The sequence below is a fragment of the Mugil cephalus genome, chromosome 3 (genome assembly GCF_022458985.1).
Source record: "Mugil cephalus isolate CIBA_MC_2020 chromosome 3, CIBA_Mcephalus_1.1, whole genome shotgun sequence".
NCBI classification, from domain to species: Eukaryota; Metazoa; Chordata; class Actinopteri; order Mugiliformes; family Mugilidae; genus Mugil; species Mugil cephalus.
In genome coordinates, this window is record NC_061772.1 from 195,211 (window position 1) to 221,746 (window position 26,536).

Here is a 26,536-nt window from a genome sequence, read left to right on the forward strand (position 1 = left end):
AGGGTACTGTGTTCTCTCCATTCTTCTTCACCCTGTAGACATCTGACTTCAAAAACTATGCAGACAGCTGCCAGCTCCTGCCCACTGTTGGCTATTTATGCCAGGGAAACCATCTGGAGTAAAGGGAAGCTTTGAGGTCGTGGAGGAACACAAATACCTGGGTGTTCACCTCTACATAAACTGGACTGGGCACACAATACATACGCCCTGTATAAGAAGGACCAAAGTCGTCTTCACTTGCTGAGACGACTTCGGTTCTTTGGAGTGTACAGCTCACTGCTCAGGACTTTCTATGACTCGTTGGTGGCTTCTGCTATCCTGTATGCAGTGGTCTGCTCGAACAGTAGGAGTTTAGAGGGGACAGGAAGAGACTCAACAAGCTGGGCATGGAGGTGGGTGAAAGGATGATGTTGGCCAAGCTGGCATCAATCATGGACAACCCCTCTCACCCAATTCATCGGACTGGAGCTCCTAAGAACCTAAGAAGCTCCTACATGCTGCAAGAAGGAACGCTACTGCACGTCCTTCAACCCAACTGCTTTCAGACTGTACAACACCAGCAGTCAACAATAACCCACACCCTAGGTTTAGCTTTGTTTTATTTATTTTGTTGTTTTTTTTAGTTATTTTTGCTCTAATAAATCAGCTTTTTGCAGTGCCTTATTTTTTGCACAAACCACTGCCCCACTGTTGCATCTGCTAATCTGCTAATCTTAGCAAATATTAACCAATTTTAATTGATGCTAACTCTTTGGTTTATGGACAACCCGCTCTACCTACTGAGCCACAGCTGCCCCCGGTATTGGTAAGCTTGAACTTGGATGATATGATGTTAGTGATCTCAAAGCTGTGAAAGCTTAGAAGTAATATCAGCTTTTAATGGAATAATTGACACATAAAACTATGACATGATCAAAAAGCAGAGTATTTCCTAATAGCTAATGGCTGCAATACTGAGACAACTCCTCCTACCTCATGCTCTTTTTCCTGTAGGACAAGGACTATATCCCCCGGTTCAACGCCAGGTGCCTGGTCAGCTTCCCCTCCAAAGGTTATTTTCTGGCTGTGCTTCATGCCTTTGTCCACATGTACTTCAAGAATCTTCACCTCCTTGACAACTTTCTTGCCCTCACATTTCTTACAGCGATCTTTCTCACTGATAACTTCTCCTGAGGTGGGTTTGAAAAGAAAAAAATATGTGAGGGATATGTGCAGATGAAGCCACAATAACACGCAGCAGAAATACTTGGTCATTGTTTTGATCACTGTGGCCCTCACCTTCACCGTTACAATCAGTACACACCGACTGCATCTGTTGGACCATCCCTGGAGCCAGCTGTCTGATCATGATGCGCATGCCACGCCCCCTGCATGCTGTACATTTTTGTACAGCGCCTGTTTTGCCTCCCTGTCTGCAATCAGGGGAATGTAGTGGATTAACCCAACACTATTGTTGACCACTAAAAAAAAAAACAAAAAAAAAACAGACAAACAAAAAAACAAAACAAAACAGATTCTCTGTTGTGTTGTCTATAGAGGGTATGCACTGATGTCACTGCCGCCAGCCCATGGCCACCCCCTTGGCAAAAACAGTAAAATAAGTGAAGCGAGCAGTAAATGCAGCAAGACCGGGAAAAATATGGATTATCTGATCAAATTAAGGACAACTGGACTCGACAATGATCCATACGAACTAGTATGGAATTGGAAAATTGGATTGGCCACAGTTTTAGTTAGTTAGTTTTAGGTCATTTTAGTCATGATAAATGTAGCTAAATAAAAGATTCTAACGCTAAGACGTTTATTGTTATTTATTGTTGGACCTGAGATAGTTCAGAACTGTTGGCTGTAACTATGCCAAAGTAACAACATCAACAATCTTCTCTGACAGCCCTCTAGAACATAACTTAAGTAACTAGGTATGACTTCATCAAAAAAACAGCATAAATTAATATTACCTGACGCTAAATATGAACCACATCACCAGGTTTCTGTGTCTGCAGTCCAGTTGTTTCTTCTAATGCTGCAATCCACTGACTTTTCTTTTCTTTGGCAGTCGGAGACATCTGTAAAACTATATGGTATCTCTGAATGCTTCTTAAATCTGTTGGTTGAGTCAATCGCACAACAGCTCTTCGCATTTTAAAAAAAAATAATTTAACGATTTAGATGCTATTAAAGCCTATGATCCAAACTAATGTGGCTAATCTCCATGTTCAACTGCCAATTTCTGACATTCAACAGTGCCACTGGCCATAACCACAGAGACTTCGTTTTCAGTGACATCACATGCATACCCTCTATACCACTTACCCATTACAGGTGCTACACAGTACATTCTTGCTAAGCTGTAGTTTAGTTGTTTTTCCATTGTATAGGTCCTCCAATGACACCCTGTAGAAAAGGGGTTGACATTTAGATTATGTTAAGTGATAAATGGTGAGAATATTGTTAGACTAAATGTCTGGGGCAATATTATTCCAACTGTAATAAATATCAAGAAACAAAGTATGAATGTACCAGCTGGGACTTACTTGAGTGGATGGACCATATCTTCCCCTCTCCTCCGCCCTCCATTCCTGGAGCGACCCTGTCCGCCCATGAACCCAAAGAGTCCACCACCAAAGATGTGGGAGAAAATATCGTCCATCCCTGGGCCACTCCCGCCTCCTTCTCGCAGGCCTTGCTCACCACAGCGATCATAAAGTTCCCTCTTTTCAGGGTTAGTAAGCACCTCATAGGCAAAGCTGATTTCCTTAAACTATGCGAAAGCACAAAAAAACAAAAAACATAAAACAAAAAACAAACAAACAAAAAAAAAACACTCAATGTAATTTCAACCATCTAAACAATGCACAGTATAGTTAATAGTTCTAAGATGGAGTTTCATCAATAGCTGGGCGATAGCTTACATGGAGCCATATATTACAGTCGGTTTAGAAACCCACGTGTTTATTATACCGTGCGTTTCTTCTTATTTTTCCTCTTCCTCTTTTTTGTCTCTTAAACATGCTGTTTGATCGGGGTCGGTGTGTAATTACTTTTCTTTACGAAATACGAAAAAGACTGTTATTCAAACGTCCTACTGCTCAGGCAGTCTTTCACGTAGAGCAGGGCTGCCCAATTTGGGGCCCGTGGGCCAATTATTTTTGGCCCGCTGCCCATGCTTGAATTGTTGAATTGAATTGTATGCGCGCAATACTCTCTCACACACAGACAAACTGTGCTAATCATAAGCTAACTGTTGTAGGTCGCGCACACACAAACACACACATGCACGCATAAGAGCGCACTACTCCTTAACACACAGGTCAACTGTGCTAACCATAAGCTAATTGTGCTAAATGTAGGCTAACTGTGCTAAATGTAGGCTAACTGTGCTAAATGTAAGTGTTAGGGCTACCACCAGGGCCAGGAACGCAGACTCTTGTTCTTCCTCTTCATTCAGGGTGTTCTAAACTGTTCTTTGTCTGACCCAGACAGCAGAGAAGAGAAGTCTCATCATCTACATTCTACAACCACTTATCCTCACTAGGGTTGCGGGGGTTGCTGGAGCCTATCCCAGTTGAGCTGTCATTACGTCGTGAGCAGCACCTGGCTCATTATGCGCAAAGCCATTATTACATTATGCACTCATGATTTTATTAACATAATACTTTATTAACCCCCATGGGGAAATTCAAGATTCAGAAGATACAGAGTGACATGAGAAGAGGGGATGCTCCTGTGGGGAGTACAGTGTGGGAACATAAAAAAACACCTCAGCAACACAAGCACATAATAAGTACACTTTACAACATGAAAAACTCAAGAATTGCATCATGGGAAGGGGGTGAGGGGAGTTGGGGGGGTAGAGGTAACCAGCGCAAGCAAGAAGCCAACCATTCCTGCTGTCATCACGGCGCTGATCGTGGTCCCACTTGTCACACTGGGGGTAAAGCAGTGATGTCGGGAAGTGGGGGGAGGAATGCAAGAGCGTCTCACTGCAGTGATCTTCAGGGGAAGTTGTTGTTCCAGCAACGGCCTTGACCAAGGCCAGTGCTGTTAAGGTGCCAAAAGCAGATAAGATTGGGATTGTTGGGTCTTGGGGTGAGTAGACGCATTCTTTTGCACAACTACCCTGTTTGTCCATTCTGGTCACCGAATCGATCCATTCTCCTTTGCAAATCCAAAAGCTTTTCGATGATGTTATCCATGTTGCGGTTCATAGCCACAGTCTGAGCGCCAATAGCTCTGCCCACCGCTTCAATCATGCTGGGCAGCTTTATGGGACTCTGGACAGCTGTCACCATTTTTTTTGATTTCCTCGATAAACCAGGGCAATGCCTAATCCAATCAGCAAAAGACCTGTAATCATGGTTCTGAATAGGTAGATGTCTTCAATGTCCTCCACGGAAAGAACCGCCAGGCACAAGACCCGCCACCTCTCCCACGTGTCCATTGTGTAGCCAGTTGTGAATGTTCTGGCAGGGCAGTCTGGCTCCCCCGAATCCAGGCTTCTTGTTGAAGAAGCCTGGATTCGGTTGAGAATCCAGGCTTCTTCTCTCTGGTTGAGAGACCAGTTTATTAATTGCATGGTTTTGTAGTTTGGAGAGCAGTGCAGAGAGAGTCTCTCAAAAGTATAGACAGTAGACAGACAAGACGAGAGTAGTGAAGCAGGGAAGATAAGGTAAGGGAATAAGCGAAAAACGCGACCGTCTTTGTTGAGAGCTAATGGAGAGACAATTATGAGACAATTATTATATTATGAACTTCTATTACATTTAAGTTATTACATTATGAGTTACTGCAGATGATGGAACAGAGGAACTTTAAGCAATTCTGCTTATATTTCCACAACACTATGTTACAAACTAATGACAAAATAATGCAAAGCTATGAGAGGGCTGACAATACTGTGGTGGGATGGAGATGAGCAGGAAATTCAACTACTTGCACAAACCAAATGAAACACTGTCAGAATAATGACGCTTCAGTAAAGACAGCAACAAAGGAAAACTAAACCAAAAATGATTTTAGAACATCTACACAGCAAATTCCTGGAATATAAAAATATGGAGTGAAGCAATTAAGTGTGAAAGAGATATAGATTTGTGGAATTTAATTTTACCCGGAAGACAGTTTGTGATCAACTAGAAACTAGTCTAGAAAGAGCAGCATACAGGACTTTGTTGCAGGTAAAAGTGTATTTTTGTCCAGTAAAAACTGCTTTATTAATGCTTGATATTCTTCTTTTATCTACGTATAGCACTGGTAATAACTGTTGAGAACATGGAAGTTGAATGTTTGCGAACCCCTTATGTTTTACTTGATTACTGTAGTTTGACCATGTAGCTGCTCCCACAGCTTCTTAGTATCTTTTGAAACACAAAAAAGATTTTTCCACAAATATTTCATGATCATTTTTGAGATTGTGAAACATTTTAAGGGTGTGCGAAAACTTTTTTCCACCACTGTCAGGGTTTCCCCTGCCATTATACGGCTTAGGTGCAGCACCCAAGCATTTCGTCATATTACCATCAAAGAGCGCATCAGCAGCCTGGACATTGAACTGTTTGCTGTTGGTCTCCGTCCATATTATCTGCCACGGGAGTTTTCTCATGTTGTGATGGTGACTGTGTACGTTTATCCCTCCTGCAAACCCAGCGTCAGCGTGTGACGCCATCCACTCCGCCATAGCCCGGTTACAGACCCAGCACCCGAGGACATTCATTGCTATCTCAGGTGACTTCAACCACGTCACCATGGACAAAACACTACCCAACTTTACTCAGTATGTGAACTGTTCCACCAGAGAAAAGAGGACACTGGACCTGATGTATGCTAATGTTAAAGATGCATACAGCTCCTCTCCCCTATCCTCACTGGGCAGGTCAGATCACAACCTGATACACCTCAGCCCCGCTTATGTACCTCTGGTAAAGAGTCAGCCTGTGACCACAAGGACAGTGAGGAGATGGTCAGAGGAGGCTTGGGAGGCTCTACAGGGACATTTGAGGTCACAGACTGGCAGGCACTCTGTGAGCCAAACAGAGAGGACATCGACAGGCTCACAGAGTGCATCACAGACCATATCAACTTCTGTGTTGACACCATTGTTCCAGCAGAGATGGTCCACTGTTACCCAAACAACAAGCCGTGGGTGACAAAAGACATCAAAGACATCCTGAACGAAAAGAAGAGAGCTTTCAGGACTGGCAACAAGGAGGAGGTGAAAGACATACACAGACACTTAAAGAATAAGATCAGAGAGGCTAAGGAGGAATACAGGAAGAAGCTGGAATGGAAGCTCCAGCACAACAACAACAGAGAGGTCTGGAGTGGGATGAGAAGATGATGGCGATGCAGGTGGATTCCCGCCTGGTGTCGTGGATTGTTGACTACTTGACTGGCAGACCACAGTATGTGTGCCTGCAACGCTGTGTGTCAGACAGGCTGCTCAGCAACACTGGGGCCCCACAGGGGATTGTCCTCTCTCCCTTCTCTTCACCCTCTACACCATGGACCTCAACCACTGCACGGAGACCTGTCATCTCCGGAAGTTTTCTGATGACTCTGCAGTGGTTGGATGCATCAGCGAGGGTGACGAGGTGGAGTACAGGGCTGTTGTGGACAACTTTGTCACATGGTGTGAGGAGAACCATATACAGCTCAATGTGACAAAGCAGAAGGAACTGGTGGTGGACCTGAGGAGGACCAAGGTGCCGGTGACCCCGGTTTCCGTCCAGGGGGTCAATGTGGAGGATTATAAGTATCTGGGGGTTCACACTGATAATCGACTGGAATAGGGAAAGAACACAGACGCCCTGTACAGAAAGGACCAGAGTCGCCTCTATTTTCTGAGGCGGTTGAGGTCTTTTAACATCTGCAGGACTATGCTCAGGATGTTCTATGAGTCTGTGGTGGCCAGTGCTATCTATCAGTGCTATGCTGTTGCGTGCTGGGGCAGCAGGCTGAGGGTAGCGGACGCCAACAGGTTGAACAGACCAATACGCAAGGCCAGTGACGCTGTGGGAGTGAAGCTGGACCTCTGACAGTGGTGTCAGAGAGGAGAATGCTTCACAAGGTGAAAGCCATCCTGGACAATGAGTTGAACCCACTCCATGACGTGCTGGCCAGACACGGGAGTTCTTTCAGCACCAGACTGATCACACCACGATGCACCACAGAGCATCACAGGAAATCATTCCTGCCGGTGGCCATTAGCCTGTACAACTCCTCACTCTGAGGGTGTAGAACCCATATTTATTTATTTTATGTGCAATAATTCATTAATGTGCAATAATTCATGCTCACCTAATCTCTTAGGAACACTGGTTGCACCTCACTTATACTTGTACATATTGTTATATATATATATTTCCTATATTTATTTTTTTTTACATTTGCTTATCCTTATTGTCTCCTACTTATTCTGATTGCTCTTTGTAATACTGTTACACTTTGGGTTGGAGCTGCTGTAAAGAAAAGTAATTTCCCCACGGGATCAATAAAGTAATTCTGATTACCGAAACCATCAGTTATGGCTATTACTTTGCCCTGCTACCTGTGACTCTGACAGCAGCAGCTCCACCACTGAGGAGAGAAAGAGGCTGCTAACATCAGCTACTGCTTGGTCCTTTCAGTGGGGCACTACTTTTTCTTTATTCTGCTTTACTGTTGGTTATAAAAAATGTAAATGCAATGTGAAATGTTAAAATATAAAAAGGCGTTGCTGCGTTATTAAGTTTCTATAGTATGCTGTTACTTTAGCTAGCATAGCTGCTGTCGAGTGAGGTAGGGAGATAAGTGAGGGAGCCTGACAGAAGGCATAGATTTGCCCACACACATCCACCCAACACTATAACTCCACATTAGATCTCTCAATCTGAAAAGGTGATGTTTAAAACACAGCAGCAATATTATGATCTCTTAAAGGGTGATATGTCACACAGAGAAGCAGGTAGAAACTGTTACAGAATGTGTGTTTTTGTTCTTTCTTCAGTCAAAAACCCTGGAAGAGGCCATGAAGTGGCTGATAAGCCCAGATGCCATGGAGCTGTTCAATCAACTGAGTCTGGCTGCTGCTATAGCACTCACTTTCCCAGTTCAGACTGCAGATGTGGAGAGGTTCTTCTCAGCCCTCAAGCTAGTAAGAAATTTTATATGAAAATATAATTTTTCAAAGAAGGAAATTACGCAAATTAAGATGATGATTTTTAAGGTTAATCTCATTTTTAGGTGAAGACACCATTGCAAAACAGGCTGACAGATTGCCACTTAAATGTCTTCTGCCTTGTGGCAATTGATGGCCCTCAGCCAGGAACTTCTACTATGGAGAAGTTTGTTCCGTGGTTCTACAGAAGGAATTCAGCCAGAAGAATTAAATGTTCAAAAGGAGGCTGTGAATTGTGCAAATAAAGTGTAAATTACAACTAACCCAAATTTAGTCTTTTTTTTAGTTACCTATAGTAATTATAGTGGTCAAAATTATGTGGAAAAAAAAAAAGATTTTAAAAAAAATGTTGCTTCAGCTGCCCACCCCCCTAAGATCTCTAAAAACCCCTGACTCTATAGGGCTGGGGGGTATACCGTTTGTTTACAGAATACCGGTATTTTCTACCGTTTTGATATGAATTTTTAATATACCGGCATACTGGTGTATTTGATTACATTGCAGTCAGAACACTGTGCTGCGAGACACTGTTTCAGACTTCTTTTCAGTGTAGCGCTTCTAAACCCACGGTGCAACTCCATCACAACGAAGTGTGGTGAAGATGGAAAGGTCTGAACAACAAGATTCATGATTCAAGAGTCTTTATTGTCATTACAAGAAAATAACGAAATGTCGCGGAGACCCCAGCTTAAAGGCACACTTACAATGGGGCAGTATTTAGTCAGCCACCAATTGCGCAAGTTCTCCCACTTAAAAAGATGAAAGAGGCTTGTAATTTTCATCATAGATACACTTCACTTCACTATGAGAGACAGAATGGGAGGAAAGAATCCAGGAAATCACATTGTAGGATTTTTAACGAATTAATTGGTAAATTCCTCAGTAAAATAAGTATTTGGTCACCTACAAACAAGCAAGATTTCTGGCTCTCATAGACCTGTAACTTCTTTTTCAAGAGGCTCCTCTGTCCTCCACTTGTTACCTGTATTTATGGCACCTGTTTGAACTTGATATCAGTATAAAAGACACCTGTCCACAACCTCAAACAGTCACACTCCAAACTCCACTATGGCCAAGACCAAAGAGCTGTCATAGTACAAAATTTCAGACCTGCACCAAGCTGGGCAGACTGAATCTGCAATAGGTAAGCAGCTTGGTGTGAAGAAATCAACTGTGGGAGCAATTATTAGAAAATGGAAGACATACAAGATCACTGATAATCTCCCTCGACCTGGGGCTCCACAAAACCCCATGGGGTCAAAATGACCTGCAGAGAAGTAGGACCAAAGTAACAAAGGGCACCATCAGTAACACACTACGCCTCCAGGGACTCAAGTCCTGCAGTGCCAGACGTGTCCCCCTGCTTAAGCCAGTACAAGTCCAGGCCCTGAAGTTTGCTAGAGAGAATTTGGATGATCCAGAAGAGGATTGGGAGAATGTCATATGGTCAGATGAAACCAAAATAGAACTTTTTGGTAAAACCTAAACTTGTGTTTGGAGGAGAAAGAATTCTGAGTTGCATCCAAAGAACACCATACCTACTGTGAAGCATGGGGGTGGAAACATCATGCTGTGGGACTGTTTTTGACTGTTTTGCCGCTGGGGTGGCTCAGTAGGTAGAGCGGATTGTCCATGAACCGAAGGGTTAGCGGTTCGATCCCCTGAGTGTGCCATATGCCGAAGTGTCCTTGAGCAAGATACTGAACCCACAGTTGCTCACAGTGCAACTGGCGCTTGTGTGTGAATGTGTGTGTGCTTGTGTGAGCGAATGGGTGGATGTGTCTACCTTTGAGTAGGTAGAAAAGCGCTATATAAGAGCAAGACCATTTACCATTTACCATTTTTCTGCAAAGGGACCAGGACTGACTGATCCGTGTAAAAGAAAGAATGAATGGGGCCACGTATCATGAGATTTTGAGTGAAAACCTCCTTCCATCAGCAAGGGCATTGAAGATGAAACGTGGCTGGGTCTTCCAGCATGACACTGATCCCAAACACTGGGCGACGAAGGAGTGGCTTCGTAAGAAGCATTTCAAGGTCCTGGAGTGGCCTAGTCAGTCTCCAGATCTCAACCCCATAGAAAATCTTTGGAGGGAGTTGAAAGTCTGTGTTGCCCAGTGACAGCCCCAAAACATCACTGCTCTAGAGGAGATCTACATGGAGGAATGGGCCAAAATACCAGCAACAGTGTGTTAAAACCTTGTGAAGACTTACAGAAAACATTTGACCTCTGCCATTGCCAACAAAGAGTATATAACAAAGTTTTGAGATGAACTTTTGTTATTGACCAAATACTTATTTTCCACCATAATTTTCAAATACATTCTTTAAAAATAAGACAATGTGACTTTCTGGATTTTTTTTTTCTTCTCATTTTGTCTCTGATGAAAAGTACAGTCCTCTCTCATCTTTTTAAGTGGGCCACAGTTGGTGGCTGACTAAAATACTTTTTTTCCCCAACTTTAAGTACATGGACGTTTAAATTTCAATTTTATTTATATAGTGCCAATAACAATACAAGTTGTCTCAAGATGCTTTACAAAAATCGGCCTGAAACGTCCAGAGCAAGCCTGAAAAAGTCCCTTTTAACAGGAAGAAACCTTGAGCAGAACCCAGCTCATTCTCTCTCCCCTCCCCTCCTCCTCCATCTTCTTGTGAGGGTCTCTGGTCTGGAGTGCTGAATATCTGACCTGTGGAGTTCTAAGCTACATCTGCTGTCGTGGCCTCATCAACCAGCCCAGTCTTGATGGCTTGGAGTGTTGTTGAGCTCCATAAACTACATCTGTCCCAGTCTTCATGGCTTGCAGTTGTCCACTCCTACCTAGATGAAAGATTCACCAATCTGCCCATGATTCCTGTTATACTCACAAACTGTCACATAAGATCATCAGCTATGGGTTATATTATTAGATTCTATGCATTCCTTCAGTTTGATATATGTATCTATGACAGAAGTTTGTTCATCTGTTTCTCCTGTTCTTCTTTTCTCTCTATATTATCGGTTTCTACCTGGCTGACCTTCAGCAGATGGGTCCCTCCATATGAGCTGGGTTCTGCTCAATGTGTCTTCCTGTTAAAAGGGAGTTTTTCCTTGCCACTGTCACCCTCAGGCTTGCTCTGGAGGTTGCAGGCCGGTTTTTGTAAACCATCTTGAGGCAATTTGTATTGTTATTGGCACAATATAAATAAAATTAAATAAAATTGAATTGAATTGAATTGTATGACCCGGGAAAAACAGAACCCTGGATCTACTGTACGCTAATTCTAACAATACATATAGTTCCACTGCCCTGTCCCCGTTGAGACATGATCACAACCTGGTCCTGTTATCACCCGAGCATGTTCCTGCTGTTAAGAGGTGGTCTGTTTCAAAAAGGTTAGTTAGGAGGTGGAGTCAGGAGGCTATTAAAGTTCTGCAGGACTGTTTCGAGACCACCAGCTGGGATGCACTCTGCCAGCCCCATGGGAATGACAGATATGTTGAAAGAGTGTATCACCGAATATTGTAAATGGTAAATGGTCTTCTATAGAGCTCTTTTCTATCTACTCAGAGGTACTCAAAGTGATTTTACAGTCAGAGAAGCATCCACTCACTTGATCTCACAAGCACACACACTTTCACACATCAGTGCCAGTTGCACTGGGAGCAACTGGGGGTTCAGTGTCTTGCTCAAGACACTTCAGCAACCCGGGGATCAGACTGCTGCGGGTTGTTCATGGACCTAGTGAGCCACAGCTGCCCAAATATACAGTGGGGGAAATAAGTATTTGATCCCCTGCTGAATTTGTAAGTTTGCCCACTTCCATAGAAATGATCAGACTCTGTTTTTTATGGTTGTTTACTGGTTATGGGTATAGACAGAATATCAATCGAAAATGCATAAAAAACACACAATCTAAAAGTTATAAATTGTTATGTATTTTATTAAGGGAAATAAGTATTTGATCCCCAACAATTCACTTAGAATTCAGGCTCCTACAGATTGGCTGGTGCGCATGTGGCACACAGCTGTGCTCAGTCAACTAATTACCAATACTCCTGATCTTAACTCGCCATGTATATAAAGCACACCTGCTCTAAGAATCAGTTTCTTACATTCCAACTTCAACAGCACCATGGGCAAGACCAAAGAGCTGTCAAAAGATGTCAGGGACAAGATTGTAGACCTGCACAAGGCTGGTATAGGTTACAAAACCATCAGCAAAAGGCTTGGTGAGAAGGTGACAACTATTGGTGCCATTATTCGCATAAAACCCATAAAAGGACCATCAACTGTCCTCGGTCTGGAGCTCCCCGCAAAATCTTGCCTCATGGAGTGAGGATGATGATGAGAAAGGTGAGGGAGCAGCCTAAAACAACACGGCAGGAGCTTGTTAATGATCTGGAAGCAGTTGGGACCTCCGTCACCAAGAAAACAGTTGGCAACACACTGCGCCGTTATGGATTGAACTCTTGCAGTGCCCGCAAGGTCCCCCTGCTCAAGAAGGCACATGTACAGGCCCGCCTTAAGTTTGCCAGTGAACATCTAAATGACTCAGAGAAGGCTTGGGAGAAAGTGCTGTGGTCTGATGAAACCAAAGTTGAGCTATTTGGCATTAACTCGACCCGCCGTGTTTGGAGGATGAAAAAACGTGAGTATGACCCAAAGAACACCATACCCACGGTTAAGCATGGAGGTGGAAACATCATGTTTTGGGGCTGTTTTTCAGCAAAGGGTACAGGGCAACTTCACCGCATATTGGGGCCAATGAATGCAGCCATGTACTGTAACATCTTGGACAAAAACCTTCTTTCCTCAGCAAGAACACTGAAGATACCTCGTGGGTGGGTTTTCCAACATGACAATGACCCAAAACATACTGCCAGGACAACAAAGGAGTGGCTCAAGAAGAAGCATATTAAGGTCATGGAGTGGCCTAGTCAGTCTCCAGACCTTAACCCGATCGAAAACCTGTGGAGGGAGCTGAAGCTCCGAGTTTCCAAGTGGCAGCCAAGAAACTTGAAGGATTTAGAGACTGTCTATAAAGATGAATGGGCCAAAATCCCTCCTGCGCTGTGTGCAAACCTGGTGACCAACTACAAGAAACGTCTCATCGCTGTGCTTGCCAACAAAGGTTTCTCTACAAAGTACTGACTTGTGTTGTGCTTGGGGATCAAATACTTATTTCCCTTAATAAAATACATAACAATTTATAACTTTTAGATTGTGTGTTTTTTATGCATTTTTGACTGATATTCTGTCTATACCCATAACCAGTAAACAACCATAAAAACCAGAGTCTGATCATTTCTATGGAAGTGGGCAAACTTACAAATTCATCAAATACTTATTTCCCCCACTGTATCAACTTCTGTGAAGGTACAGTAAGATACTAGGATTGTCCGCTGTAACCCTTACAACAAGCCCTGGATCACCAGCCAGCCAAAGGATCTGCTGAAGAAGAAGCAGTCCTTCAGATCTGGAGATAGGGATAAGTTGAAGAGGATGCAGTGACAACTTAAAGTCAAACTGAGGGAGTGTAAGGACACCTACAGGATGCTTGAGGCCAAGCTCCAGCAGAACAACACCAGGGACATGTGGAGGGTAACTGAAGGGAATAACTGTTTTTTTTTTTTGTTTTTTTTTTTAATAGACCCTCTGCTGGCTCTTCAAGCCCCACTAATCCTATCCAATCCTGGCCAGGTGAGAACACAGTTAGTGAAAGACAAGTAAGGCAAGTCAGTAGGACCTGAACGTGTAACCCCCATGTCCTGAAGACCTGTGCTTCCCAGCTGACTCGTATCCTGAATGTCCTGTTTAACGTCTGAAGTTGGAAAGGATACCGGTGCTATGTAAAACATCCTTCATAGTACTGGTGCCGAAGAACCCCATCCCATCTGTCAACGACTTCAGACCGGTTGCACTAACGGCACACATGATGATGGTCCTGGAGAGACTCGTCCAGACTCAGCTCGACTTGTACAATTTCTTTAAGAAGTTTCGCCACTGACTAGTGGTAAATTGAGGGGTCATATGCTGCATTCGGGGGTTCGTGGAGTGATATCTGACCTCCTCCTTTGCTTTTTAAGGTGGTTATAATGTTTTGACCGTCTTCTTTTAATTAGGGGAGCATTGTGTGTGTAACTATGATCACAAAGTCGTTTCGAAATGAGATCACGTGTATGGGTGAATCGAGATTGTGTTTTTCTTTTTACGATTTATCATGCAGCCCTACTTCCTAGAGTGAAGATTTTGGAGACATGTGTTAGTTTAAAACAGGGGTCCCTTCTGCTTCTCTCAGAAAATCTTTGTATTACAGTCAATGGAGAGCAGAGAGAGACATGACCGCACTCAGAGGCTTAAAGTTTAAATTCTGTGGGGGTCACATGATGCAGCAATGGAGTGTGGACGTGTTAAGGTGAGCTCTTGGTGGTAGGCCCAGGAAACCGTCTTAATTGTGCTTTAATTCTTTATTACCATTGACAAAAACAAAACTACGACAGCCTTTGTATGGAAAGATATAACTATACAAAGAAAAAGCAAATCAAAGCTGCAGCTCGGACCTTACATCCTTCGCATGCTGAAGCCCAATCAGATACAATGGCAGCTGGACAAGAAGAAAAAGAAATATTCCTCAGTGAACGTTTTCAAAGTTATCAGGGACACCAAAGATGACCTTACCAAGCATATCGACGAGAAAACAACAGAAATTCAAATCACTTTGATCAAAATAGAGTCATCGCTCTCCACTCTGTCGGAACATGTCTAGGAGCTAGAGACACATGTCGACGCAAATGAAGACAGCATTTAAGATACATGCCACCATGTTGCCAAGATGAAGAAACTCATATCACAACTTAAAACAAAATGGACAACCTGGAAAACCGTAACAGAAGAAGGGGCGGCTATGGCTCAGTAGGTAGAGCGGATTGTCCATGAACCGAAGGGTTAGCGGTTCGATCCCCTGAGTGTGCCATATGCTGAAGTGTCTTTGAGCAAGATACTGAACCCCCAGTTGCTCCCAGTGCAACTGGCGCTGGTGTGTGAATGTGTGTGTGCTTGTGTGAGCGAATGGGTGGATGTGTCTCTGACTGTAAAAAAGCGCTTTGAGTACCTTTGAGTAGGTAGAAAAGCGCTATATACGAGCAAGACCATTCAACATCAGGATATTGAATGTCCCCGAACAGTCTGAAGGTTGGGACACGGTTGTATGGGCAACGACCATTTCACTTCACCCGTTACCCTGGAGAGAGCGCACCGTGTTGGGAAGTGCTCTGACAGACCGGTCACATCTCAGCCAAATTTCTCAATTTCAAAGACAAAGAGAAAGTACTCCGCCTCGCCACAATCAAGGGAGCGATGACATATGATAAGAGGATAATGTTTTATCCCGACTAGGGATAAATCTCCTGCAAAGGAGAAGAGATGAGTTCCTGGTGGTGAAAAAGAGACTACAAGAAAGAGAAGTGGAATATGCTCTGCTCTACCCAGCAAAGCTCCGTATCAAGCACCAAGGAGCCTTCAAGTTCTTCTCCACCCCAGCCGAAACACAGTGTTTCCTCAATAATCTACCAAGTGAGTAACATTAATAAAAATGCCAGCTTAATGTTGTGACCTTTCGACTGACATACTTTTATACAGTCTTGTTCGATACTTGACATTTTTATTCTTCACTGGTTGATGTGATGTAATGTTAGCTTGTTGCATGACAGTAAACAATATAATTTGATACTTGAATGTCATGCAATTGTATTTTTTTTCCTCTTTGAAACATTGATATACTTGCTTTAATGTTCCACTTTCGTCTACTGTTATAAGTGGCTTGTTTAAATCTCAGCGGTAGCAGGGGCCACCATTATCATTAGTAAAAGTTACCTACCTTAAATGTTATTTTGTTATGGGGGTTTTAATAGGGAGGTTTTCAGTTTGGTGTTTTGAGGTTTTATATGGTCTCCCATAGGGCTAGGCGATATGGACCAAAAGTCATATCCCGATATATTTAGACTGAATATCAATATATGATATATATCCCAATATTTTATCGCAATGTGAAAGCAAATGTTTAGTCACAGTCAAAGCCAAATATGACATGTCACAAGTAGTTTTATTTAAATTGGCCAGATAAAATAACGGTCAGCTGTTCAAAGAACAATCAAATGAATACTTGAGTACAGGAGTACCTTTTTTGAAATCAAAGCTCCATAAAGTGCACATTTAAATGAAAAATATATCTTAAACAATAATAGCCTTTAAAGTAAAATAGGCCAATCCTTTTCTGTAATAAATATATTTATATGAGAAAAGCATCAACATTTTGACAACTATAAATGGCCTATTACATATAACGTCATTTTGTTGCTCATCTGATACTTTGAATAAGGACCATCTCCATATTACTGAACCACTACTTTTTCTTTTACCAACCAATTCTTCCTCGACATCCTCCGCAGACATTGTTGCTTCCTCAGTGTTTGTTGAAGACTGCCAGAGTGTCTGCTCCAGCCCCTTCCTCCCCCGTACGTGAAAGAGGAGGAGCGCGGGGAGCAACGCGGGTAGCAGTACAGAGAGCTCCGTCTCAGCAGCTTGCCCGGAGAAAGAATCACTGCGCAAATTTGAGCTATGTATATCAATATATGCAATATGGTCCTATTCCATATCTCATTAAAAAATATATCGATATATTTTTTATATCAATATATCGCCCAGCCCTTGTCTCTCATTAAAATCAAAACTTGAAACAAAGGGGTACAACGGATTTCCCATCATACACAGCTTTTGTTTATTCAACCAGCCTTTGTTTTGTTCCGTTAAATTCCAATTAATATTGCTAGTTATATAGTCACCTAAAGTTAGTTAACGTTAATAATGTATGTTAGACATCGCTTCTACTTGCCGTTACATTACAGTTATATTGTAGTGACCCTGCATTAATGTGTTCTGTCATAATGTGTTATAATGTTCTGTTATAAAGTTCAGGAGTTAGGTCAAGGTTTCTGATTGTCCATGGATGTTATAGTTTGTGCAGGTATGTGGTTGGATGTGGAAGTGAAGGGGCGGGGGAGAGTGTGAGGGAATTGTGACCTGTGTGTTAGTGATGGGAGCCATCGTTCTTTTTAGTGTACCGAATCACTCGAATCAATTCATTAAAATGATTCGTTCAACCGATTCGTTCATCGACAGTTCATCAGTCAGTAGTCTCCACACCCCCGCCATTAAAATCGTAACGGTGATTAAAAGTACAACGCAGGCGATGCAAATTATAAATGTAAAACAATGTTTATTGTGCAAATTAAACAAATTATCAACCTAAAACAATGTGTGTTCCATTCCCCAAAGTCGTTTGGTCCAGAAACGGAAACAGAAAACCAAAAAAAAAAAAGGTTTAAATTCTGTTAAGTCTCACTGCTCTGACAAACTCATTGTGGGCAACAGAACAAGTTTGTCTATAACTGTGGAAAAAATCATGTGCGTAGAGCGTAAACTGTGGCCAGGAGGAGCGTGAAAAGTTTCAGACAATTTCAGACAAATTCCCTCACTCTAAGTAGTGATGTCATCCACTGGGGCTGGGCAATTTTATCGATCCCGCGATATATATCGATATTTTGTTTTCCCAGAAAGTATCGATTATTCAGCACCAAGTATTAATACATTAAGTACCATTCAAATCCTCCATGCTCCACCTGGCTTTTAAATTCAAAATGCAGGTAATGTGCAAGGCAATTGAAAGGCTTGTAGGTACTTGTCAAAACTAATATAAAAATTGATATTAACAAGAAAAACAGCAATAATGATATATTTAATAACAATAACACAATTGTCTCACCACATCCTTGATTTATTTTGTCCAGCATTTCCAAGCTGTAGACTCTCTGTCCAGTCACAGCCATATATTGTGTAGTTGATGCTTTCAGTTTTCAGTTCAGTTAATTCAATCCAAGTCAATGGAACACTCACAAGATATCAAAATCACACTGTCCCTTTAAAATCTTTCAGAAAATGATGTAAGTCCATCGAATCGTATCGAATGAAACGCATCGAATCATATCGTTGGCTGAATATCATGTATTGTACCGTATCATGACATTAGGGTATCACTACAGCCCTATCATCCACTGTAGCGCGAACATTCCGCACAATACACACCCAATATAATCCACAAAATTTCCCAAAAAATTATTATGGTTATTGAACAGTGATTGATCAAAACCTACATGACGAATCAAAACGTGTATTAAATCACCACAAGACTCGCGTGTACAGTTTAAATTAAGTCTCTAGGTGAAAGTATGCCTACGCAGTAGACAATGGAAAAAATCTTTAATAAATTAAAATTTAAAAACATTTTTTTGCCCGTCCCATTCATTTCAATGGAACATTTTTTGCAGTTTTTCACAAATTACGTCGCACACCAATCACGATCAAACCGCATGGTTTCAAAGCTAGTCGAAGTCCGTTTCACAGGGAGGAAGAGGAAAATAATAATAATAATAATAATAATAATAATAATAATAATAATATGGTGCCACATCAATACCAATAACTGGGGGTATCTGAAAGTGTTTGATTGGTGTTCTTTTTCAAATATCTCATTAAAATGTTTATACTGTGCTTTAGAATATATGCAACATATGAAATATACTTAAAAACTTCTCTTTTACTCCTACTTGGATAATTTCAAACATGACTAAGCAGTGACCTTGACATGTAGGTAATTGTAGGTTATTCTCTAATTTTGATCACCAGTGTACACATACACTAGGTCTCATTGCATTGTCACAACTTGGTCAATGTTATTTACTTACTGTCAATGATTTTAATGTAATGTGTCTATGGTTTAATGTGTGTAAACCGGATTGCTCTTCTATATCCAAATTTATGTTTTTATTTGGTGGCACTAATTACTACCTGTTGAACGATTTTACAGAAGCAACAATGATAAATACCACCTTGACCAATGTTACTCTCTCTACCAAGTTATCGTTATTTCCTCATTTACAAGTGGCAATAACATGACCCAAACAGCATGACACTTGATGGCATAGTCTAGTGGTCTTACCTTGTCTCCAGCATTTGGGTTCTTATCAGGGTGATACTCCTTTGCCAGTTTCCGGTATGCCTGTGAGGGACAGAACAGAGCTATAAGCGATCAATGCCATAGAGCTGATACATAGTAGATGAACATTGTTCTACGGGGGAGAGGGGGGGGGGGCACGCCTGAATGTGCCTCTGTTGCTGCTACCGAATTCAAGTAGGACCTTGTGGTGTTAAATTTTATCTTATGCTTTATGAGGACAGACTCATTGGAACATCACTAGGACACTACTTTTAGCTAGCTAAGCGCAAATGTTAGCCAAGCTAGCTAAACCAAAGTACTCTCCTAATGTTACAGTGAGTCTGTCCTTACAAAGCAGAAATTAAATGGTACAGTATAGTGAAATGTGTGCTTGCTAATTTTCTCACAAATACTTGTTCATAATTAATATACACCATTGTGCAGTCGTTACAACAATACTTATGCACTTATTTTTCAAAATAGCATGATGTTAGTGTGAATAGATAAAACTACAATAGACACAGCTATACGAAAACACAACAGTAGCAAAATACGACAGTATTTTGCTACTGTTGTGTTTTCGTATTTTCGTATTTTACTGTTGTGTTTTCGTATTTTCAGTTCGTCTGAAGCTCCCCATCCACCAGTAAGTCTGTTGTTCTCTTTTGCTGTTATTCATCAAGGACTCTGAAGCGTTCTTTTATCTTCTGCAGACTCAATGCAACCTCACTAGAAAATCACTTTTAGCTAGTTAAGCTTAGCTAACGTTTGCACTTCTTCTAAGATACTGTGTCGGTCCTTAAAATATAACGCCCCGAGGTCCTACGTGAATAACAGCAAAAGAGAACAACATGCATTAATGCTAACTTCTTTTTCAAATCCAAAGATTAAAGTTAGTATTCTGGCCCCATACATTGACACTCTGTGACTCCACTGTCTGTATGTTTACATGCACGCGAAAAAATTGAATTATTGCCTCTTACTTTAACTGGACAAGTTAAAGTGCATGTAAACACTTTACTCTAACTAAAATCTCTTAAGTTCTCCATATCTGATTCAAACACCCAGATAATGCAATTGGAAAATCAATTTTCTACAGCATCTATATGCTTAATCACACTTTTAACTGGACAACAAGTGTGCACATGCTCCCCAGCTGCTGCGCTGGCGCCTGTCACAGAAGAAGGTAAACAGAACTGAATGTAAACAGAACTGAACCACCATCTTATCGGCGCCAAAAGCAGCGTGTACATTACATACGAGATATAATATTATCCATCTTGTTGTTGTTTGAAATGCCGGTGTGCCACATGAATGACTAATTTATTATATGACGTATTAGGTCAACTGGAAAGGGGGTTGTATTAACATGGTATTAACCCGATCAAAAGACACATATCACTACCTAGTGTGGAGGAGGAGGATATGTTCCCACCAGTTATTCAATTTTCTCCGTTGTTTATAAAGTGGGACAAGGACCGTGTTCAGAAAGTCGAATTTCGAGCATAGCTTGATTAAGCCGTGCATGTAAACACACTGTGTGACTACTTCCAGCTCTCGATGTGGTACACATGGACACCTCCGTGGTGCTCTGTGACTACTTCAGGGATAGATGTACTGATATTCTGTGACTACTTGCGATGCCTTACAGAGACTGTCACTCTGCTGAAAGAGTGGCAGTCACAACCGACGAAGTTTATCAAGTGTATCTTTATCCATTGAGTTGCAATAAAATACATTTTTTTAAAATTCTGAGGGGCATTTAAGCAGAAATCGGGAAGACAAAGATAAGAGGATAAAACTGTGACGCCTCCATGTTGATTGGTTGGTTGCACGGTGGCTGCATTGTTTCGTTTGCAAACAAATTTATATTTGATATAATAATACTGCAAATGAATTTAATTATTTATTTTTGTGGTTGTCACTCAGTTGTTCCAATAATTTCCATGGCCTATGTATAAATATATCTTTTTAAAAACATTTGTGAAAGAATGGGTTGCTCTCTAAATACCATCTGTGCAACAAGTCCCTTTGTGAAATTTCCACAACTTTTCCATTCCACAATCAACTCCCACTGTAGTCAGTGGTGTTACAACAAAGTGGAAGGGAGTTCATATGTGTGTAAAAGCAGGACCCCATGCATTTGTGAAATACTGCATTAATATTCACTCTTAGGTCTTCAGGTGCAATTTCTTTTAGTAGTTACAGACAAAATATTAAACAAATACTAAAAAATCCATTAAAACTTACACTACTGGTCAAAAGTTTTAGAACACCCCGATTATTCCAGTTATCTATTGCAATTCAAGTCATGCAAGCCCAATGAATAGCTTGAAATGGTACAAAGGTAAGAACTGAATAGCCAGAGGTTAAAAAAAGGTTTAATTACCCAAAACCGAAAAATAATGTACATTTCAGAATTATACAAAAAGGCGGTTTTCAGGGAACATGAAGTGGGTTAACAATTTAAAGCTGGTCTGCAGCAATGAAGGTTGAATCAGCCTTGAAAGCTGGTGCTACTAATTCCTACAGGTGTTCCAACCTTTCTGGATTACTTACAACCCCCTCTGTCTGCATAAAAGCAGTGTTGGAACACACTGTGGTACCAGACCCTCATGAGCATCAGGTGAAAAGTACTGTACTGCAGAAAGTAGTGTGCTACAAAAATGGTGAGAAAAGGCAATTAACAATGGAAGAGAGACAGACCATCATAACACTTAAAAATGTAGGTCTTTCCTACAGGGAAGTTGCAAAGAAAGTCAAGTGTCAGTGAGTACAGTTTTCTTCACCATCAAAAGGCACTCAGAAACTGGAGGAAACTCTGACAGGATGTGATCTGGCAGACCTAAAGCCACGGCTGAATCGGAGGACAAGTTTCTGAGAGCTAACAGCTTGCCTGATAGGCTGCTCACAGGACAACAGCTTCAAGCACAGCTTAATAGTAGTCGTAGTAAGCAAGTCTCAGTTTCAACTGTGAAGAGAAGGCTTGGAGCTGCAGGTTTGACAGGACAAATTGCAGCAAGAAAGTCATTGCTAAGATGTCAGAATAAGACAGAGAAGCTCTCCTGGGCCATGAAACACCGCCATTGGACTACTGAAGACTGGAAGAAGGTATTATGGACTGATGAATCAAAATTTCAAATCTTCGGTTCATCACGCAGGATCTTTGTACACCGTTGAGTAGGCGAGGGGATGGTTCCACAGTATGTGACATCAACTGAAGAATATTTGATTTCTACTGTAGGAAGAATGCCACAAGTGTGTTCAGCTGTTATATTTGCCAAAGGTGGCTACTTTGATGAGTAAGTTTAGAATACATTTTGGTCTATAAATTGATTCCATGATTTCTTTTTCAACTCAAATTGCTTTGTTCTATGCTTTCATTTCAGAGCGCAATGACACAATAAACTGAATAATTTTCAGTAAAAAAAATGGAAAAAATGTGGTGTTCTAAAACTTTTGACCGGTTAGTGTACATTGACTGGTTGCGTAAAAATACTTAAGAAATTTTGAGTCATTTTGGTACAAGTGATCCACTAATGAAGACCATGCTTTTTAAGACACATTTTTCTATTGCCGTGCTTCCTGTCTATATAAAGCCAGCACATCTGAAAATTCTTCAGAGACAAAAATGGGTAGAACATGTTATAATGCAGGAAACATGTCTGAAGATACTGATTCTCAGCCAAGAAGGGTACAGCTGCTGCCAGATCGCCAGGAAGTGCAGATGCAGTCCTTCAGCAGTTGGATCCACTCTGCAGAAATGCAGACAAACCAACAGCTTGGACGACAAACCAAGGTCTGGACATCCAAAGGTTTCTTCAGCAAGAAATGTGCAGGGAAAACTGCTGAATAACATCACAGGATCTCCAACAGAAGTGGTCAAATCAAACTGGTGTCCACACTGTACGTGGTCGACTTTTAGATCACGGCTTTAGGTCCTACAAGGCTGTCAAGAAGCCCTTGATCAATGACATACTGAGGTTAGCCCAGCATCATTGGGCCCAAGCATGCAAGAACTGGACAGCCAGGAACTGGAAGACGATTCTGTGGTCAGATGAGTACAATTTCCAGCTTTATCTTCCTCCTGCTAATGAGAGGGTATGCAGAAGGCCAGGTGAAGCATTATCTCCAGCATGTACAGTACATAGTGTCAAAAATGATGGAGGCAGTATCATAGCTGGGGGATGCATGAGTGCTGCTGGTGTCGGTTATCCCATTGCCTGGGATGGCACAACTCTGTCAAATACTGTGCCATTCTCGAGACCCACATGTTCTCGGTTATTTGTTGACTTTGATATCAACAATGTTGACAACTTGAAACATTGAAATTGTCAAGAACTTGTGTTAGTTTTTCTTGTAAACAATAAACAAAATAAATAGAATTTGTATTTGTTTGCGTCTGTCTAATGCGGCCACATCTTTTGAAACGCAAATATTTCATGATAATATTTGAGATTATGTAACATTTTAAAACTTTTTTTCCACCACTGTTTTCCTCCACCGTTTATAACTAACGTCTGTATTTTTTTTTTGTTATGATATGAATTTTTAATATGCCGGCATACCAGTGTCAGCGTTCGTAGTGCTGTGCCGCAAGACAGTGTTTCAGACCACACCAATGCAGTGCTTCTAAACACGCATGGTACAACTGTGTCACTGAGGTGTGGTTAAGATGGAAAGATCCAAAAATTGAAGCGGCAGAACAAGAAGACAGGGAAGAACTTGTTGTTTAGGGTTTTGTTTTTTTGGGTGACCAGGTGTCCCCAATTTCTGGGGACCGTCCCCATTTTGGATGCCCTGTCCCGCAGCTAAAGCGTTTTATGAATGCAGGAAAATATTTGGCGGGTAAAACAGGTATTACAGTAGCCTGTCACGCTGTTATTGCCATTACAGACATCAAAGTTTAAATATGAATAAATTTGTCAAAATGAATGAAACCCTAATTGTCTGTGTATCTTCATTTCGTTTCTATAGCATTTACTTCTTTTGTTAATGGGATCATTTTACATCATTTACTCATCATCATAGTAAAACTGTCCATCCATAGCCAACCTACTTCATTAATAGCTCTCATTCAGTACCCCATCCAGTGAGGATTGACGGGAATGAAATCGCCCAGATTAACAAGGTCCAAAAATAAAATTCCCTCTTAGTTAGTGTCTACACCAAATTTTAAACAACAGATCTAATTAGAATGTTAAATAGCCTAGGTTCCATAATTATTATTATTATTGTTGTTATTCTTTTAAAGTACCAGTTCTTGATGCCCATCCTCCTGGTCCAATTCATTGACATCATTAGCTTTCTTTCTTATCAGTTCCTCTTATCGATTCTTTTCGTTCCAAATCTTTACATCGAAGCATGTCGTTCACATCACTTGACACGCAATGAGAGACTGAAACAGTCGGAAGTGTGGCTTCACTTCATCCAGAAGTGACTGTAAAAGCGCAACATGCAATTTATGCAGCACCATAATTTCAAGCAAGACCACCAACATGCTGAAAGCATTTGCTGATGACACACACCATTAAACGCCGAGAGGGCTGTAGGTTCAACAATCTCAAACAAGTGCAGCTGCCGCTCAACAGAGTATTGCTAGTGAGGATCCAGTGACCAATTTCCTATTTATCTACTTACACAAGCTCTTACCTCTTGTTTAGAAACTCAATAAAATTTCTGTTTCGGTTATCTTTACATGACACCACGAACATTTAACTTACTTGTTTTCTAAATCAAAGATTCACAGGAGGAATTGATAAGGGAATCAATAAAGAAACATTTTCTAATTCGCAAGTTTTTAAACAAACGTGCTTATTAGCATTTTCTTGCCAACCCCTGTTAGATTATGTTACAATAAGGGTCTAACTAAAACGACAGCCCTGAACACACATTCAAATGAGACGTAAGCACATGAAAGGGTCAAAAAATAAATATATACGTCCAATGATAGTAATCGGCAACCCTCCTTACAACGTCCTGTTAATCTAAAGTACTGTAAAGATCGCCGCATTCACCGTCCATTGTTTCATGTGATTATTCATTTCGTCACGGCCATCTGCCACTGAGCAGCTAGTAATTTAAGTCAATTCATCCTGTCCTTGCCTAACCTTCTTTTTAGCGTGTCTGTTGCTTGTAGTTTTCAGCTTTTTGACTAGCTACACAAAGCTACGGCTTCACCATCTTGAGTAGCCCTGAGCTAAAGCTAACGTGTGGTCAGTGGTTTGACACGTATATGCTAGCATTAAACTAATTCAACCTCCCTTTCACTTAAAGTTATTAACGTTAGCTGTCCTGCTTGACAACCGCCAATAAAACGCCAGTCAGTCAGCCATGAGCTTAACGGTAAAGCAGCAATGATGATGATCACAAGATGGTAACGGTAGAGCCGCATCGCCACATTAACATCCAGGTCAGCTAGTATTCACAGCTAACGTTAGCTAACTGCGCATAGCAACATATTTCCTGGTTATATTCATTTTAACACTTCGAATCTCGAAGCAATATGGCATATTTCTGTGGTGTGTTTTTTTTTGTAATTACCTTCTTCAATTCATTTTCCGTGGCGGATGGAGAGACTCCGAGAATGTCATACAGTTTAGTGTCAGCAACGTTCGCCATGATGTTCCTGTAGCTGTTGCTTCAGCGGGGAGCTGGGTGGACAAAGAGAAGATATTTTGCTCGTCTCGTGTATACATTTCCGGAAAGTTTATACACTGCTTGTGTTCGCTGCTGCCACCTGGCTACTAATGTACCTACTGCTGAGCACACGACGACATTTACTTTTTCTTTATAGACTAGCCGGGTAAGGTATACCACCAGCATACATTTCCCGTATCATTAGTTTATTCATACTCTTATTCAGATCATTTCTGTTACTCTTTCTGTCTTTATGTTGGGGATTAACGTAAATGTATTTTTTCTGTATTGCGAAATACCATGAACATTTGCTTTTGACAGCTGGATCTTAATTAAACTGCTATTAACAGTTTTATCATTATTATATTTAAGAATCACCACTGTGTTATTCTTGATCAAATTCATCATTCATCAACACATTGTAAATTATGGCATAATCTAGTATGTTTGAAAAAAGTTTGGAAAGACACAAACATCCAAAAAAGAGTTGCAGGGTGCTTCTTGAGATAATAAAAGTTTCAATGGGAGCTTCTGCAGGTGTGTAGATGTTTTCTACAGTTTTTCATAATGTAATATCATTACATCTAAATGATTCTCAGAATTAACAATACCACTGGTCTCTAGAGAAGCTTGAACACAGTTGATAAATAAAAAATATATAGTTATGTGTTATGGTAAATTAGATGTAGGGTAAGTTGAAATTTACCA

At 41.2% G+C, this 26,536-nt stretch overlaps 1 protein-coding gene across 1 annotated transcript in view; it reads right to left on the reverse strand.

Moving 5' to 3' along the window:
• Positions 1-25,896, reverse strand: part of dnaja2a (DnaJ heat shock protein family (Hsp40) member A2a) — a 38,499-nt gene extending 12,603 nt beyond the window's left edge. The window contains exons 1-6 of the mRNA XM_047581507.1: positions 25,733-25,896; positions 19,193-19,252; positions 2,535-2,761; positions 2,314-2,394; positions 1,279-1,412; positions 973-1,169 (exon numbers count right to left, since the gene is read on the reverse strand). Of these exons, the coding sequence (XP_047437463.1) occupies positions 973-1,169; positions 1,279-1,412; positions 2,314-2,394; positions 2,535-2,761; positions 19,193-19,252; positions 25,733-25,810 (777 nt within the window). The 5' untranslated portion in view covers positions 25,811-25,896. The remainder of the gene's footprint in view (positions 1-972; positions 1,170-1,278; positions 1,413-2,313; positions 2,395-2,534; positions 2,762-19,192; positions 19,253-25,732) is intronic.
• Between the last annotated feature and the right edge of the window lie 640 nt (positions 25,897-26,536).